Consider the following 18,247-nt stretch of genomic DNA (forward strand, 5'->3'; position numbering starts at 1 on the left):
GCAGTACTCCAGGTGGGGTCTCACCAGAGCGGAGTAGAGGGGCAGGATCACCTCCCTCGACCTGCTGGCCACACTGCTTTTAATGCAGCCCAGGACACGGTTGGCTTTCTAGGCTGCAAGTGCACATTGCCAGCTCATTTGAGCTTCTCATCAATCAACACTCCCACGTCCTTCTCCTCAGGGCTGCTCTCAATCCATTCTGTGCCCAGCCTGTAGTTGTGAAGAGTAGGAGCCCAGCCAATATTGTCAAACACTACCAAAGACTAACTCATCAGTAATTTCTGCGAGAAGCCCACAGCCTGTGCTGCCCTGTGTCTCTGAAGTGTCAGACAAACTGGGGTCCTTCAAAGTCCTTCATCTTGTCCTGAGGACAAGGCATGGAACCATTTCATGAGTCATATTTTCAGGTTGCTCTTCCTGACACATACACACAAGATTTCCAACACGTGATCGTTTCCCCCATCATCAAGACACTTAACCAGGCACTGGGTTCAAGAAAAGAAAAGAAAAAAAGAGCTTAAAACACATATGTAACTTGAAGTACACTGGTCCTCCCTGTAAATCAGGGCCTAATCAAACTCATTAACCAGAGATACACAACAAAAAAACCTCTACAGATATCAGAACCTTTTATTTAAGTTAGCTGAGGATGCGTATTTGGCTAAGGACTGTTTATCCTTGACTTTAAAGAGACTGATTGCAAATAATATTAAAAAAATAGAAAATGTAAAATTACTCAATATTTTCAAAATTGTCACAAATTTTGAAAACGCTTGTATAAATTCTGCAAAGTTTGTATACCCTTAAAGGGGCATTATTTAGTTACCATAAATAATGATATTTGAAAATATTAGTACTTTACCCTAAAGTTTAAACACAGACAGATTCATGATGCGTGAAATTTCAAGAGGGTATCAAAAGTGATATGGTTAGAAAAATATACATACTTTTGCTTCTGGAAAAGAACAGGTCATTTGAAATATCCGTAAAATAAAATACTAAAAAAGCCTCTCCACAGATTTTTTTTTTTCACAGTCCAACATAAAATGTATGTTTATGTACAGCTTATGCAATGTGTCATTTTCAAAAGATAAGAGTCAAAGTTTCGCCAGCACAGAAAAACTTAATCTCTTACTGCTCTCTACACTGCTGGCTGCTCTGATGTGTGATTGTTCAGGCAAGCCATAATACGAGAGCCATACAACGATACACAGAGCAATCATAAGAAAGGTAAGGGAAAATGAAAATACATAAGAATGAAGGAAAGCATATTGATAAATGTAGCATTGAGAGGAAAATTGACCAACAGTAAAAGACATGAACCCTTTAGTAGCATGCAGTAATTTCTACAAGAAAAAAAAACATAGAGTATTAAAAGGACACTTTCATGGTGGTTGTCATGAATTTTAAGATGTAATATTAAAGATCACTGTCTACTGGAAATAGCTGGACTGAATTTGTTTCAGTGGATGTGGTTTGTTGTTGTGCTTCAGTTGGTGGCAGTGTTAAACTTGAATTGCACACACACCAAGGAATCCTAAGTTTTTAAAAGGACGTGAGAGAAGAAGAAAGTTTCAAAACCATGTGCTTTCAGTACCTGAGTGCAATGCGGTAGCCAGCATAACTATGGTTTGATTATTACTTGCTTAAATTAATTCTGGTGTAAAGAAGGATTTCAGAAGAGCAACATGGCACTTGCAACAGTGACTGAAGTTAAAGATACGGTGACACTTCAAGATCTGAAATCCTTTACAGTGTCCTTTTAAGTGTCAGTAGACTAGTATCTTAGCTGCAACTGAAAAAGAAGAGGCAAATCCTAATGAAATAACCCAAATCAAGAATGTTCTTACAATATTCACAGTAATAAAGAAACAGTCCATGGAACTACAGAACAGAAAAAAGCATGAATGATAATAGCAGCATATGCTTTACAGTTTTCACTTTTCAGTTTATTAATATTAGTGGTGCACTCGGCAATGGATAAAGCAAGGAATGAAATTCTGACAAAACTGGCAATTATCTACCACATGTCAACACTTAATTATGGTCCTTGTAAACAGCTAACTCCTTTTTGAATTTTAATTGCAAAGGAAAGAATATTTACATATAATATATATGTATATAACCACGAAACCAAAATTAAGTCAAATCCTTATCAAGGAAATTGCATTTTGAAGAGAAGAAAACATAATACAATATTAAATAGTATGTGTCCAAAGATTTTGAAGGCATCATGATTTTCATGTTTTCTTCCTCCAGTCATTTCCCCCTGGATTTTAATAGACTAAATACTTCATTTCAGAGTAAATAAGTGGAAATATTATAGAGCAACTCCGGTAAAGAATAGCTCCGCTACTGAAAAATGCTCGAGGTGTGGTGATCCATGACTCTGACTTAAAGCAAAAATAAACAGCGTATAATGCCACAGCAAAGAAGTGGCCAATCAGTACCATTGGTTTAGGAGATAACCTGTATTAAAAATAAATGGATAAAACATGTAAATAAACAGAATAAGAAAGCACTGACAAATTTTCATTTTACAAATAGACATCTCCACTCCAGATTACACAGTCTTCTGATTTAGGCAGCTCTGGTTCTGCCATCTCAAATAAAAATATGAACTTGGTTGTCTGGGAGCTGCTGTACAGCCCGTATTCCTTTCTACAGTACGGCCAGCATACACTGCCGCTTTCTCTTCATTTCCAGTAGTCTGTATCTGTTTTTGTCAACCCCCAGGGGGTTATTCTCAACAGGCTTTATCAGTTTTACCTCTTGTTCCAAACAGGGAGAAATACAAACGTGCACACATTCTCACATGTTCACAGTAGTGTGATTTATTATGTATTCACTAGTTTCTGAGGGGTCAGGTAAAACACCTTGACAGTAACCAATTTCCCTGTTCCTTATCCTCTTTTACGGGAGACCTCATCCTTCACTGCTCTCAACTTGTCCAACATGAAAGGTCTCCACCAGCTCCTCTGCTAGTCTGGACCTCTGTCCCTCATTCAAACTCCCACACTACCTACATTAACCTCTCTCCAGCTTTTAGTGGCTTTTTTTTTTTTACAAAGAAGACATTTTTACATCTGAAGACAAAGCTCTAACCTTTAGTATAAACCTAAAAATACAGGCTCACATGGACCATTCTCCCTGTGCAGAGCTGACCAGTTGGGAGCAAAGCAGGTCCTTAGAGGCTCAAAATGCTCGACCCGGTTCCCATTAACTATTGCCCGCACACTGAACTTACACAGATAGCAATCCAACAGGACCTGAGACGCATTCTCCACCAAGTCTGAAGTAATGGAAACAGGCTTTCTTTAGCTGATGCAAGGAATCTACAAAAGTAATTAAAATGACTTAACACGTATATTCAACACACACCAAAAACTTTTTCAGCGTACACAACAGTGATATTAAATCCAGCACTTTGCTAGCTGTTGTTCTGTTAAATTCAGCTGGATTTTGAGCTAGTTTTATTTAAGTAAAGGATAGTCTTATAGAAATATCTACATATTCTTGAGTTAGCTGACACAAGAACAAGTGTCTTCTGGTTGGTTTTTTTTCTTTGTTTGTGGAGTTTTTCTTTGGTTTTGTTTTTTTCAATACTAACTCCAGACTTGCCTTCACATTGTTAAAACTCAGTTTACATAACACTAGAACTAAACGACTAGGCAGAGAACACAAGCTAAGTCATTAAAATCCTTTGACTGATATATTTTTAATATATATAAATATATACATATATAGACACAAACACATGGACTATGCTCATACACATCCCCTCCCCAAGCATATTTATTTACCAAATTGTAATTAGTCAGAAGTTATCTTTAAAATGTATTTACCATCTGTGGCAGCAAAGAGTTCATAAAGTGCCTGGGCAAGAACATTTACTACAAAAGAATGAGATTTTTTTCTTGACCAGTAAAATGTTCTTTTTGCCTGAAAAAAGAAAAAAAAAGTATTTCTGTCAGTAAATACAGAAGGGCATTCAAAAGGTTCTCAAAGAGGTGGTAAGAGTCATACTCATGAAAACGTAGAGTGGATTTAGTGATACACTAGATTGGTTCCAAGCTAGGTCATTAAGGGACTTTGGAAACTTGTTGAACCAGTTATCTAGGCTCCTCTTACACTAAATATAGAAACAAAACAGGCAGTTCCAGGGTGTGCTTCATCTCATCCTATAGTAGGTGGCTGGGGCAGGTCAGAAACTTTAAGGATAACACTCACCTAGTTCTCTCTGTTGTCTAAGTAGGAAATAACTGAAAGCCTGAGGTGACTGAAATGAAAGTACCTGCATTTGGTCAGGTAAGTCCAGTACTGTCCTGACATTCAGGACAGTCCCTCTAAGTGCTTCTCGATTTTCAAGTACACTTTTTGAATCATTTCCTTGTAGTCTATAATTATTCAAGCTGTAATTTAGACAGGACAATATGCCTAACCTGATTAAAAGCAGTAAATAAATTAATAAGGAATCTTATTATGTACTCATCAGAATTTTAGGTGTAAATCTCACTGAAAAAATAAACCCAGCATCAACACTGAAGGTGCCGATTCCTGGGAAAGAAGGATGTCTTTTAACTTACTACTGTGAGATTGATGCAGCAGTCAAGAGGCTAGTGGAGCACTGAGTCAAAAAACTCAGTACACATGCTCATTATTCTCTAAGTACCACACACACAAGAGTAGGGGTCCAAACCCACCCCATTTAAGATCTATCTACGTTACAAATACACTATTAATACAGGAATATCAGCACGCTGACTAGACATAGCACACCAGTCACTAAGCAAAACAAGACAGGTCAGTAAGCAGTTTTGAATCTGCCCTTTGCCACACAGCCACTGCACTCACAAATCACAGCTCTGCGTACTGGTGAATGCCTGATGTATGATTTATCTGTCCAAAGCTTTGAAAACAGCTGTGCTTCACGAATAACTTGCATGTCCCCAAGCTGTGTAAAACTTAAAAGTGTGTCATTAAATTGCAGCAAAAGCTGCCTAAAACAAGTCCAAAAATAAAGCTTCACCTTAAGAATGTCAGAATCTTCATAAAGGTCTGGAATATCCTGGAGCAAACTTCTCCATATTTTAACATCATTTAAAATAACACTCATTCCTCCACCAGTTAGAGGGTGTCTTATATTATATGCATCTCCTAAAAGGAGAACACCTAGGTAGAAGAGAAAAATTAATGGGATACTGCATGACAATTACATAACGTGAGAACTCAAACCCGCGGTTTTTTAAAAAAATCAAATTTACTAAGAATTCATTCCCACCAGAAAATAAGATTAATAAAAACTACAAACTAAAAAAGAAAAAATAAAGGGAGAAAAAAAAATATGTCTTTAAATTAACAGGCTTAAAAAGGCTTTAAGATGATCAAGGTCAAAATACTTTTTTCCTTACAGGTATGCATGTGTGTGTGTGTCAAAGAACACAGACATACACACACTTCTCAAGGTAATTTCTTTCCCTTTTTAATCAAGTTTTCCTTAAAAAGACCACACTTGTATGAGCTTGAGCAGCTGAGCGATTTAAACTTAAAAATAAAGCAGGCACTGATTTGAAGTCTGGTGTCAATATAAACATTCCAGTTAAACTATGCCTAAGGTACACATTTTCAAAATATTATTTTTCATTGAAGAATTATGAGACAGTTGTATTGAACAACAAACATAAGTCTAAGACAAAAAAGCCCTAAGCCCCACAAGTTGTTTATAATGACTTTTTCCCTCCTTTTATTTCATAATACACACCTTTTTTGTTAACAGCTGAAGGAGGCAGGAAGCTGGCAGGCATAGTCCTTAAACGATCATTCTGAACTGCTATTAAGAATGGTTCCTTTAAGTGATCTGCAATAACCAAATTTTTTAGTTACGCTACTTAGAGTCTAAAATAATTTGTACACAAACCATTTTAACCTCTTAGAGATACAATCCCGAATTGCTAACCTCACAGATGTGAGCTGAACAAACTGCTATTTGATATGGAATTGAAGAAGGGTGAATAGTTACTGAAACAGTAACTGTGCACAGGGAAAAAGGCCGTACAGTTCAATGGCTTCAATGAAATGTGCCTTTTCTGGCACATTTAATTGTGACAGATATGGATGGAAATCTTTCTAGACTTACCAGGTAGCTGTGGATGAATATTCTCAATCATGTATTCTTTTAAATTTTTTGGCATTTCTCCTCGAATATCAACAAGGACCCGAGTCTCAGTTGAAGAGATCTGATAGATTAGCACCGGACTAGTTTTAGCTAAAACAAGTTCAGCATAATTAGCTTTAAACTGTGGTGCACCCTTAAAAAAAAAAGAAGGGGGGAAAGGTTAAGACTGACTAATGAAAGTATATTAAACTTCAGATATACAAGATCATTTTCTGAAATACTTTAAAATAAAACCCCATATCAAATTAAGTTTGTGTTATTTTTCTCTTTAAATGAACAAGAGAAATGCTGTCAAGAAAGTTCTGAACTTCAGTGTAGTTACAATTCTTTTGGCAATACATTTTAATATTCACTAAAATGTGCGTTAAGTTATTCATGTCATTTGAACATCTCACTAATATTTAATGCATGCCATTCAAAATCTGTAATGTAATCAATGTAGCAGTTTTCCATAAGATCATTTTGTTTTACTTTCATAAAGAAGGTGGTGGGAGGGAAAGAAATGCACTAGTCTGTATACGACTACATGGAGATACCAACTGAGGAAAAATCATAGGGTCCTATCTAACCAGGTCTTAAATGAAGTTTCCAAAAGTAGAGAAATGGGAGGCACTTAGGCAGTGATAACTATAGGGGTAGGGACCCAAGAACTGCTAAAGTTCCTCCAAGTCAGCGTTCCAGTCCAGTGAAAGTTCTGTAGTTTTGGTTCCTTCTCCCTGTATTATTTTTGCTGTTAATCCAATGGTTACTGCAGCAGCCGCACAGGGCGTGACCCAGCCAGGATTCCTACCCGAGTTCTCCAACCACCCAGCTACCAACCTAGACTCCCGCTTTCTCTCTTGAAACTTTGTAGGTCCTGAAGGTACATATGTACCTGGTTACAAGGTACCCCACCTTCAGGCAGGAGCACAGTTTGGGTATTCTTCTGGAGAATAAACCATAGGTGGTTTGACCCACAGCTGCTAGGACGATCTACAACTCAAGATTTCCACTCCCTGAACAAGTATTGTGAAAAAATGAGTTTCACCATCTTAGCTACCGATATCTTAATGCAAACCAGTCAAAGCACGTATATCCAGGAATATAATTTTACAAACTGGGTTCCAGCTTTACAGTGGTGCCTACTTCTAATCCAGAAGTTAGAGCTATATAAGATATAGCACTAATAGTACACATAGCACTACCTTATATGAGATGCAGAAACCTTTTTTCTTAAAAGAAAAAAGAAAAGAAGTATTTTCTATTAACTGGTCTAGTGAGTCCAGTTTAAACTAGCTATGTTGAATCCTAATCCAGTTTTTTTAAACCCTCCCTTGTTCAACTATATGCTTAAGATTGACACTGTACTCCACTCTTAAAACTAAAAATCTAACTTTTAACAACAATTTCCACTTAAAAAACCCCAACCAAACCACAAAACCCAAAACTGGCTCACTGTTACTTACAAGTGTTTTAAGACTTGAAAATCTGATCTGTAACTGTATCAAATATTTTAAGTCTGAGATAGCAAGTTCAGCTGTCCTAGATCTGGGACGGAGTACGCATCAATAATTTATGAGTTAAAAATATAGACCAAAATTTCCAAGTATTCCTCAAAGGGACACAGAAACTGAGAACAGCTGGATAAATATCTAAAAGCATAATTCTAATTGATTCTGTTGGCAAAGATAATGGACAACATAGTGAAATTCAGACCCACATTAAGAAGCGGCAGCATACTGGCTTATATAGTATTATACATAAAAGTTACCTTCAAAATGCAACCAACAAAATGGGATGAAACGGTAACTTTGTTGGAGACTAGGTTTTTTCTAAACTTGGAGAAGAGTCCATCAGCTACAACAGTAAGTGGTGCATGAAGTTCCTGCAGCATGAAGAAAAAATAAAAAAAAAAAATGACATTTTCCATTTTGTTTCAGAACAGTGGGAAACAACTCCCAAGCTCTCATTTTCAATTGCACTTTAGATGTTCTACAAAACAATAAACATTTAAGAGGATCACAGACCATATTTATAATATATGTATTAAGAAATACAATATTTTTTCCCTTCCTCATATTTATATTTAACTATCTCTTCTAAAAGCTGATCTAACAATATACTCCAGCTTTTTTAGACATGCCATCAGATAACGTAGTTATGGGGACTGTGTAGGATCTTGGATTAAAAAAAAAGACAAGAAAGTAGAGTAATTGGTCCCTTCAGCCTATAATCCTCTTCAGGAGAAAAAAAGAAAACAAAGAAGAAATTTTAAATTAAAGAACCATGCATAAGGAACTAAACAAAAATAAAATTAAGTGTGACAAACTGAAATGCAGGAAGCACACCAAGATCTTCTTTAAAAGACCAAGCAGGGAACTCTGAGCAGTTCCTAGCACACTTAGGAACTATAAGAACAAATAGCATATATACACAAATACAAAATAAAATCTGAGTAAACTGATCAGGTTCAGCCTGAACATATGCATAAATTCCTCATGTTTAACACATATATTGTTCTTTAACATAAATTATTCTGATTATTAAAATGTTTATTTTTAAGCATTTTACTGTTACAGTAATATAACAACATTATTATACTAGTAAGCATTTAGAGGTAGATGTTTCTTTCTACCTACAGCTTTGTCAATGTCAGTATATTGAGTGATTTAACTGCAAACGACTATAGATTTACATTGAGCACTAGTCCTTGGCCGTTCCATAATCTCACTTATTTGGCATGAGCAGAAAATAACTGTTTTCCTTTTAAGCTTTCAGGATGTCAGTAACAAGGCAAAAAAAGCATGCCACGTTTCATTAGTACTCCTGCAAATATTTGCTATTGGATGGAAGCATCTGGTGAGCCAGTACGTGAATAGGTTCCTCTACCAGCAGTTCTCTCCTACATAGGAACAGACTCAGGCACTTGTGTCACACAATTCTTACATCTTTTGCTGTGTGAAGGGGAGTCGGACAAAATCAGAGAGTAAAATAATATATGTTTATGGCATCTGAGCTTATAGAAGTGAGCTCCTGAGTAGAGTTCAGAAAACCTCCTTCTATGTATTTCTGTCTCAGATGATTGCAAGCTCTAATTACTCCTGCAATTAGAGCAAGGTCACCTGCCCGCATGGGTTCCCTAGTGTCTAATGATCTGAACATTCATGCTACAATTTTTCCACAGTCAACATACTAAGACCTTCACTCTATTCAGTTGCCTGGTTTTGATAAATTTTATAAGTTGATTTTTAGCATACTGGCTAATGTCAACCTCATTTAAGAGAATACAAATCTCAAAGGTAATGTGGTAGACAACGGGGATGGAAACAACAGAAAAATACAGACACACAACATAGATCAGCCTCCTTTCTTTACGAAAGCAGGCTAAGAAATGTAAACAGGCTTTGGTTTGGTTTATTTTTTCCCCCCCCTCAGTAGTTTCCCAGCTGTAAAAAGTCACAGGTAGGGAAACACAATTAAGAAGAAACGTTTCATGAAAGTTTCTTACACTAGATTTCTACAATCAAATGAAATGTAGGCCAGCAAATGAAAAAGCTCTTCCCAGCCACAGAACTTCAGCATTCAGAGCAAAACATAAATTTACTTATCCCTGTTATACAGATAGGAAACTCAAAGCACTAAGAATACCCCACGCTCTCAGGAAAGATGCAGGCTAAAACAGTGGTCACCCTACTGGTGGTCATATAAGTCACACTTAAAATTGCAACATCCATAAATGTGCAAAATACACACTATTCCCCTCTGCCTCCCAAACAAAACAAAACAAAACCCCTTCTACATTGCTGGATGATAAAGTCAATTGGATTTGGAAAAAAAAACAAACCAACAAGCCCCCCGCCTCCCCCAAAACCCCTCCTCCTCTCCAAACTCCCTGGCTTTCCAGTATCCATGTGTGATTCAATGCCTTCTTCTACTAGAGTGGATTTCCTAATATAGCATCATAGAATGGTTTGGGTTGGAAGGAACCTTTAAAAATTATCTACTCCACCCCCGCTGCAGTGAACATGGGACATCTTCAACTCGCTCATGTTGCTCAGAGCCCCATCCAGCCTGACCTTGAACACTTCCAGGGATGGGACATCTACCACCTCTCTGGGCAACCTGTGCCAGTGTTTCACCACCCTCATCCTAAAATATTTCTTCCTTACATCTAGTCTAAATCTACCCTCTTTTAGTTTAAAACCATTACCCCCTTGTCCTATATATGATTTTATTCATTTTACATGACATGTACAACAGACCAAGGAACATGACTTGGAACTCCCCCTTCCTCCAGCTACCTCAGGAGGTGTCAAGGATGTTGCTTCCACTCAGCTCTCTTACAGCTTCCTACTTACAACACTTTGCCATCAAGTGGGCTGAAACATCTTTTGCCTGAGAAGGGTCTAAAGCCAGTGAGCTCTCCTACATCTTGGGCAAGTATTTTTAAGAGACTCTTTTACATATGGTTTTATACCACTACTTCTACTTCTAAAGGACCTAAAGATGAGAGATTTTGTTAGTAATGCTCAGAGCAGGATCTTCCAACTACTCAGGGACTTTCTCAATCTTGTATGGAGGACAGCAGAACACAGGTAGGAGATTCCTGTATTCCCCAACAGAGCATATTTTATTTAAGTTCACCATTCCATAGCATTTAGCCAGCAGTTTAGCATTAATTTAGGCAAAGAACATTAATCAAATCAGTGACACCATTAAAATAGGCCAGAACTCTCTTTCTGTGATCCAAGAAATGACTGGACAGAGCTATCTCTATGAATAGCCACCTATATTCTTCTTTTCAGACACCTCAGTCGATGGTGGAAGTATATGTGGAAATATAGACCATTATACACAGGCAAAGCACAAATCTTAATATATTGTTTTTTCCACCAGTAACTCTCAAAAGATTTTAAACTCCAGACATATGAATATTGAAATAAATAATGAACTGAATTCTCCAAAGACACTGAAAGCAGAAGCTACACAAGCAGTTATAACAAGAATTCCCATACGCCGGGACTGTATCCACTAGAAAGTAATCTCCCTTTATTAAAGCTTTTGCTTTCTTGGTAACTGCATTATATCTGTACCAGTGCTCTGAAATAGAGATTTTAAAATATATATATATACACAGACATATATAAACCAACCCTTGATTTCCTCCATAGTTTAACAAAGATCATAACAGGAAACTCTTACCTTAGTGTTTCCAGTTTCTTTGTCCTTGTACTGAACACCCACAACACAGTCATCTTCCTCAAGCAATTGTAACACAGTCCCCTCAATGAATTTTGCACTGAAATAAAATACCGGGGTTAGAACAGAATGGAAGAGGATTAATGACGCGAACATTTCAAGGTACTAGACACAGAAGGAAAACCACACTTTCACTATCTTAACTCTGCTGACAGTTTGTTTAAACTTTACAAAGATGTGTTCTTGACCACTTTGAGAAACCACATTAAACATCAAAAGTGCTTGTCATTAATTTCAGTTCAACACTACCATTTGGTTTGATACCTGAGAATGTTCTATAACTGTAGTGCTTATCTTAAACCACTTAGCAAAATCCCCAGTTGTGTTTCACATGCTCCATGGCTCCATGGCCAGGCGAGAGATGCAGAGAGGAGTGTGACACCTCATAATGGTCAGAAATCAGGCAGCTGACTGAGTCATCCCTGCTAAGTGGTGGGAAACACTCACAGTTCGGGTGAGGCCTAACTCCAAGCAGAATTCAGGAGCAAGATCCTAAGTAGCACTTCAACACTTAACATATCCACCAGATAGACGTGAGGTATCTAATTCTCAGAGTTGTCAAAAATAATCTAACATGTTTAGGACATACACATCTAGCTTGTCACCTCAGGAATTCAAGATACACTTTTTTTTTTTTGGGGGGGGGGGGCGGAGGTGGACATTTATGCTTTTAAAAGTCTTATGTTCAGAGTTTGGACTGAGCATCCCTTACTTCTACCTCCCAGCCAGAGCTATCTGGGGTTCACAAATTAAATCTCTGTAAACTTATATCCCTTGTTGGGTCTGAGCTGTTAGACCTGATCCCAGAAATTTGGATTTAGCAGCTTAAAATGGACACTCTCTCTCCTTCACAAATCTTTTCATATCCAGATGGGATTCCACAACTTGGAGGAATGAGCTAAATGTCCACATGAGAATACAACAGCTTGATATTTTAGGCTCACAGAGGGAACATGAGCAATTGAATTTGTGTCTTTTCTACACGTCAGCCAGCACAGAAATTTCAGAGCAGATTGTGACTGCCTTAATTTGCCAGGCAACAGGCAGGTTGGCTGTATCAAACTATGAATGGTTATGCGTAAGCACACTAACATTAGCTTCAATAGCAAGGGAGTGCAGCAACCTGTCACATTAATAGCAAGTGAATCAGAGTTCAGTGGATCCTATTTGCTTTAAATTTCTTTTATAGTTGTCATTTCAGTTATCTAAGTGCTCGCTTCTTTTGCTGGTTCTCACCCACTATAAAAATAACTAACTAATGATGCCCTACCTCTTCAAAATTGCCCTTCCTTGCCCTTCCTCTGCCAAATTAATTTTACTCATCTGAAATAAATTCATATTGCCTAGTACTTATAAAGAGGATATATTAATCAGTAATAATTATCTCCTATATTTTCACAAGTTATGAGATGGAAAACAAAGCCTCATGACCCTATTAAGAGTTCCTGATCTCTCCCACACCTTAATTTAACATGCAGTTTTTTATGCTATAATTAAAATGGAAAGCAAACATTCTTTAATGTTCATTTTGTTTAAGTGTGGAAAAAGGGGAAAGAATTGAATTCAAGTCACAAACATTAGCTTTTATAAGTTTCTGCTTCAAAGACTGTGTACAGCTATGGGAGTTTTCCCATAAGTTGAACAAACAGGTGCCCAAATTTCACTGAACTCAAAGCCTCAACAACAAAGCTTTAGCTTTTATAGCTAGTAAATGTGGTCGTCATTAATTTTAACTCCACTACAGAGCTGCTATCTTTTAGTGCTACTTTAATAATCCATATGATATAACAGGTACAATAGGAGAATGCAATTTTCCAGTTCAGAATAAAGACATGTAAGGTAAAAAAATGATAAAGCCATGTTTCCCTTGTAAGCCTTATTTAGGGGAAAAAAAAAAAAGGACAAACCAAAAAAACACCCCAAAGAAAACAGCACCTAGAATCTATTTTGTTTCAATAAAAGTTTCCTTCTCGTGTCTTGTATAAAAGAAAACAAACAGTTAAAGAGGAAATACCAAACACTAATTTTTATTTCATTAGGAAGAGAAGGTGTCTTCAAGATTCTGAAAAACAGGTTAATAACTGGAAAAAGCTACTTCCATTTAGTGTTCCTTTCTAGTTGTTTTGTTTGATTTCTTGTTATGAGAAAAAGCAAAACGACATGCAAAAGAAGCTTGATTTCTGGCATCACAGATAACATCAGTGGAAGAATAAATGTCCCTGCTCATTGCAGGAGGGTTGGACTAGATGACCTTTAAAGGTCCCTTCCAACCCAAACCCTTCTATGATTCTAAGAAATGATACCAGATTTGCAACTTATTTATTGACCAAAGAAGTTCCATGCATTGCTCACTGAGAAAAGGTCACTTTTTCTGGCAAAATGCTAAACCCAAGAATCAGTAGAAGAGAATCAACTCTTTATCCCTGAACTGTTCTCTCACATATATAGACCAGTACCTTCCTGTAAAGATTAACTTGTCACAAAGGCTAATGTATGATGTATAGGCAACTCATGAACATGTCTACAGAAATCAGAGTGAGTAACTATAGCTGTTACATTCTCTCAGTCTTGTTCATTGCAGCCTTCTGTGTTGGGACAGAGTGAAATGGTTAAGGAATCTCACAGATGCTGGGAACAGTGCTTCTGAATCCCTGTATCCCAAGTGTGACATTCACAAGGTGACTCACTTGGGTTCTGCCATAGCTGCCCTTCGGAGACCCATGATGAACTGGCCATGATGAAAAGATCTTCCACTCGCCACACGGCCATCCTCAGATGTTGGATAAGGAATTTCAACCTCCGACTTGCTCTCTATGTCATGAATTATGTACCCATTTACTATTTGTGAATCAATGCCTTCTACTGTGTCTGCAAAATACAAGCCAATAGATGAGTTTTAAAAAAGTTTTTAAGAAAGCTTAATTATGTATTAGAAGTATTTCTTTACATAAAGTCCCATTTTCTTATTCAAAACACACGTATTGAAGGACAAATATTTTCAAAATGGCAGATGGAAATATGCAAGCAATTTTAATTCAAATATTAAGTGTAGATAATGTATTTCTTCATTTTCCCTGTAGGCATGCTTCTTCTAAAAATGTAACTGAGTGTAGTAACTGTTGTGTTATAGATATATTTACATTTTGAAATGCACTCACCTTCAAGACCCAAGTCTCTAAGCGCATTAAAACCTCCAGGTTGCAACAATTCTCCAACTATCCTGTCAGGTTCTTTCAGATCCCTCTCTATCACAGTCACCTTTCTTCCATCCCTGGAGAGCACCGTGGCCAAGGAAGAACCAAGGACACCTGATCCCACAATGATAATTTCTGGATCGTATTGGGGAGATAGTGTTGTATTTGGAGCAGTGTCTGTCAGATATACATCTGAGAAGTTTACTTCTCTTTTACCCTTTATGAAAGAAAGACAACAATGTTACGTGTGCCGATGTATCTGTACCATAATCCCACCAGAGGGCTGACTTTGGACTCATTATACTTTGACTCAGGGGACTGAGAGCACATTGGTAGTTGGAGAGCATCTTCTGGTTTAGTTTTGTCCAAAATCAAATCAGTTGTACTCTACAATGCAACAAAAACACAAGCAGCAGAGTAAAGAAAAAAAAAAAACCCCCCTCCCCCAAAACAAAATCAAAATACTTGCTTAAAACTGCCCTGCTAATCGAAGACAAACCACTAACATAGTTTCAGATAGACTGAAAGTCAAGTTCCTATAAAAGGCGCAAGCCAAGGCTGTCCCATACTCTTATCTATTAAGTAACATAACAATGCCTTCATACCAGTGAGCCGCTACTACGTGGAGGCCTTAGCACTTTGCAATGAAAAAGATATCAGATTCACCGGAAAATGCATTTCTCTTTAATTTTACTGTAAGTGAACCTACCTATCAAATAACTGCTTACGGTAATACTCAGCATGGAAAAGTGTCAGCAGAAGCAGCTACTTGGAAAATTTTATCAAGAATTGGTCCTAAAGTGAAAACTCTTCAGACAGTCAAAGTATGGGCAAAATTACCATCCAAGTACATTTAAAACTGTCAAGAAATTACATACTTCAACTACATATCAATTAACATATAAACTAGTACCTGAAGATAAATGTTACAGTACCTTCCCAATAGCATCTAATCACCTACGCTTCAAAGTGAAAAAAAATTGTAAGGGCAATTCCAGTGCAAACCTGCAAGTCATTTCTCCAGCTGCTAGAATAGAGTCTAATTCGCTCTTTCACAAATGCCTCAGCACTGCAGTGCTGACAGTGGTAAAAATACAACTGCATCAGTGAAACAAATGCCCAGAACAAACTGACACCAGGATTTCTAGTGGCATAGTGTTGTGTTTATATCTACAATGCAGCAAGGGAGTGCAAAACTAATTATCTGAATTCAGATAATACAAGAAATTGGGGTAAAGGCAGGCTTTACCAGAAAAAAAAATTAAAAAAAAATCCAGAACCTTTGACTTGCAGCAAAAAATAGTTTCAAGTTGTTTTGTGCAAGGGGTCAGTGCCCAGCTGAAAATGCCCAGAAGCACACAGGAAAGTAGCCAAACAGCGCTGACCCACAGATGTACTGAGTATGTATGTCCATCGGTAGTCTCAGATGGCAGGACTCCAGCCACAAACTGCAGCTCTCTCCACTGTCTCACCACAAGTCTCACACTGGGCTCAGTGGAACGGACTGACTATCTGAGCTCAGGTTCTGTAGCTATTGTACAAGCAATAATTTAGCAGTAATTTTCAAATAACCCTATCTGCAGTTGTCTAGACAAATGTATTTTATCCAGAAATATTAGGAAGCTGATCACAGCGCCACAGAATGGCTGAGGTTGGAAGGGACCTCTGGAGGTCATCTGGTCCAAAGTCCCCCTCTCAGGCAGGGTCAGTTAGAGCAGGCTACCCAGGACCATGTCCAGTTGGGTTTTGAATATCTCCAAGGATGGAGACTCCAACACCTCTCTGGGCAACCTGTGCCACTGCTCAGTAACCCTCACAGTAATAAAGCGTTTCCTGATGTTCAGAGGGAACCTCCTGTGTTTCAGTGTGCCCATTACCTCTGGTCCTGTCAGTGGAAACCACTGAAAAGAGCCTGGCTCCGTCCTCTTTGCACCCTTCCTCCAACTATTTATGTACAGTGAGGAGATCCCCCTGAGCCTTCTCCAGGCTGAACAGTCCCAGCGCTCTCAGCCTTTCCTCATAGGAGACACTCCAGTCCTTCATCTCTGCACTAGATTGGCAATTGAAGATGTTTTTCTGCCACTGTAATAATCCTTTACTACAATTCTTTTGTCAAACACATTTGATTTGGCTCTACAAAACCCCTGGTCTATTAAAAGAAACAGTGAAACTTATTTTGTCATTCAAAACTAACACAAAGCATGACAAATCAGACATCCAGCATCTAAAGACAAACCCTCTCCAACCCTTTCTTAGCTCCTTTCCCTCACCAGGGCAGAGGGTCTGAATTGAACCTACCTTTCTGGATTTGGGTTGTTCGACTTGTTGAGATCCTGGGGTGGGTTTGGCCCAGAAGAAGCCAATGAGTGGTAAAGCTGAGAGAACATCAGAGAGCATTCCCAAGTGGGTCTTCCGCTGCTGCTGCTGTTGCTTGGGCCCCCTGAAGCGGTACCTGTACGACAGCAGCAAGCCAAGGGAGAAAAACACTAACACAGAGAGTAGCACCTCCTTATTAGCGTAAGTCATGAGGTCTCCGCACTTTTTATACACGTAGATGAAGGAGGCAATGCCCAGAAAGGTCCACATCGTGAGGGGACTGGTCGCTGTTCCCGGTTGCTTCCTCCAAAGCCTTCCCGCTGACGGATGCTGCCCAAAATGGGTTTTAGCACAAGGTATTTAAATATATAGAGAGAAATGCAAAGATTTCCTTAGAAATGGAAGGGAGGGAGATCTCAGTGAAAAAACACGGAGCTTCACAAAACCCTGTAGAGGAAGAAGCCCCACCTTGCCGGGCTGCCACAGGAGCCCAGAAAGAGGTTCTAAACACACGCACGCACAAAAAAATCAATATAAAACGTCGTCTTAAAAATCGCCGAGCTCCGCAGAGCACCTAAGAGAAGCGCTCGCCGCTGCACGCCAGACGCGATGCTCGCGGAGCCGGAGCTCGTCCCTGCCGCGGCCGGGGGGTTTCCTGCCCCACCGCCTCCCGGGGTCACCCCTCCGCTGTGCCCAGCCCCGCCTCGGCTGCCGGGAAAGATGCGCCTCCGTTGGCGGCGATGCAGCCGGAGCCTCCACGCCCGGTGAGTGAGGCGACGGCGCTGCGAAGGGGCCGCCCCGGGCGCCCGTGACGCACCCAGGCGGGCGGAGGAAGGCTCACGCCCCGGAGGGGCGCGGCTGATGCTCTACCTGCTCGCGTCAGGGCCCCCCGCAGCCGCCTCACGGAGGGAGGATGCGGCGCTGCCTCCTGCTCCTCCTCCTCCTCCCTCGTTTCCCGCCCGGCGCCCTGGACCCCGGCGGCACCTCACAGAGAGCACCCCGCGAGCGCGCGGGGAGGGGCGGGGGGGGGAGAGAGAGGGGGGCGAGGGGGGAGAGTGGGGCTGACGGCCAGGGGAGGGGCTATGCTAATGAACCACCGCCTCCGCCTCCTTGTAGGTACCGCGCGCCCCGTGCCGCAGCGACATCTGGCCAATCGGCGGTGCTATGCCGAGATGGCGCTATGGCCAGCCGCCCAATCCGAGCGGGAGGCAGGCGGGGCTTGCGTCCGCCGGGCTCCTAGGGCGATGTGACGCCGGTTATAGGCGGGGTGGGAGCGCCGAGGTTGCCAATGGTTACGGGATGAGGGGTTGCCGCTTGCCGCGCG

The 18,247-nt window shown here is 39.7% G+C and overlaps 1 protein-coding gene across 1 annotated transcript; it reads right to left on the reverse strand.

Annotated features, from left to right (window-relative positions):
* Positions 1-616: 616 nt before the first annotated feature.
* SQLE (squalene epoxidase) lies at positions 617-17,929 on the reverse strand. Its single transcript, XM_054817788.1, has 12 exons — positions 17,794-17,929; positions 16,906-17,253; positions 14,572-14,824; positions 14,101-14,281; positions 11,357-11,453; positions 7,926-8,039; positions 6,137-6,308; positions 5,762-5,857; positions 5,030-5,172; positions 3,846-3,942; positions 3,248-3,335; positions 617-2,469 (listed from the first exon to the last, which is right to left on the reverse strand). The coding sequence occupies exons 2-12, from the start codon at positions 17,191-17,193 to the stop codon at positions 2,277-2,279; spliced, it is 1,722 nt and encodes a 573-aa protein (XP_054673763.1). The 5' UTR covers positions 17,194-17,253; positions 17,794-17,929; the 3' UTR covers positions 617-2,276.
* Between the last annotated feature and the right edge of the window lie 318 nt (positions 17,930-18,247).

Source organism: Grus americana, chromosome 2 (assembly GCF_028858705.1).
Source record: "Grus americana isolate bGruAme1 chromosome 2, bGruAme1.mat, whole genome shotgun sequence".
NCBI classification, from domain to species: Eukaryota; Metazoa; Chordata; class Aves; order Gruiformes; family Gruidae; genus Grus; species Grus americana.

Excerpts from the sequence above, each read along its gene's own strand:
- SQLE (XM_054817788.1), bottom strand. The coding sequence starts at position 17,193 with ATGTGGACCTTTCTGGGCATTGCCTCCTTCATCTACGTGTATAAAAAG. Across the intron at positions 5,173-5,761 it reads TTCAGCTGTTAACAAAAAAG|GTGTTCTCCTTTTAGGAGAT; the intron begins GTGTGTATTATG and ends TCTTCTACCTAG. Across the intron at positions 3,943-5,029 it reads AAGATTCTGACATTCTTAAG|GCAAAAAGAACATTTTACTG; the intron begins GTGAAGCTTTAT and ends TTCTTTTTTCAG.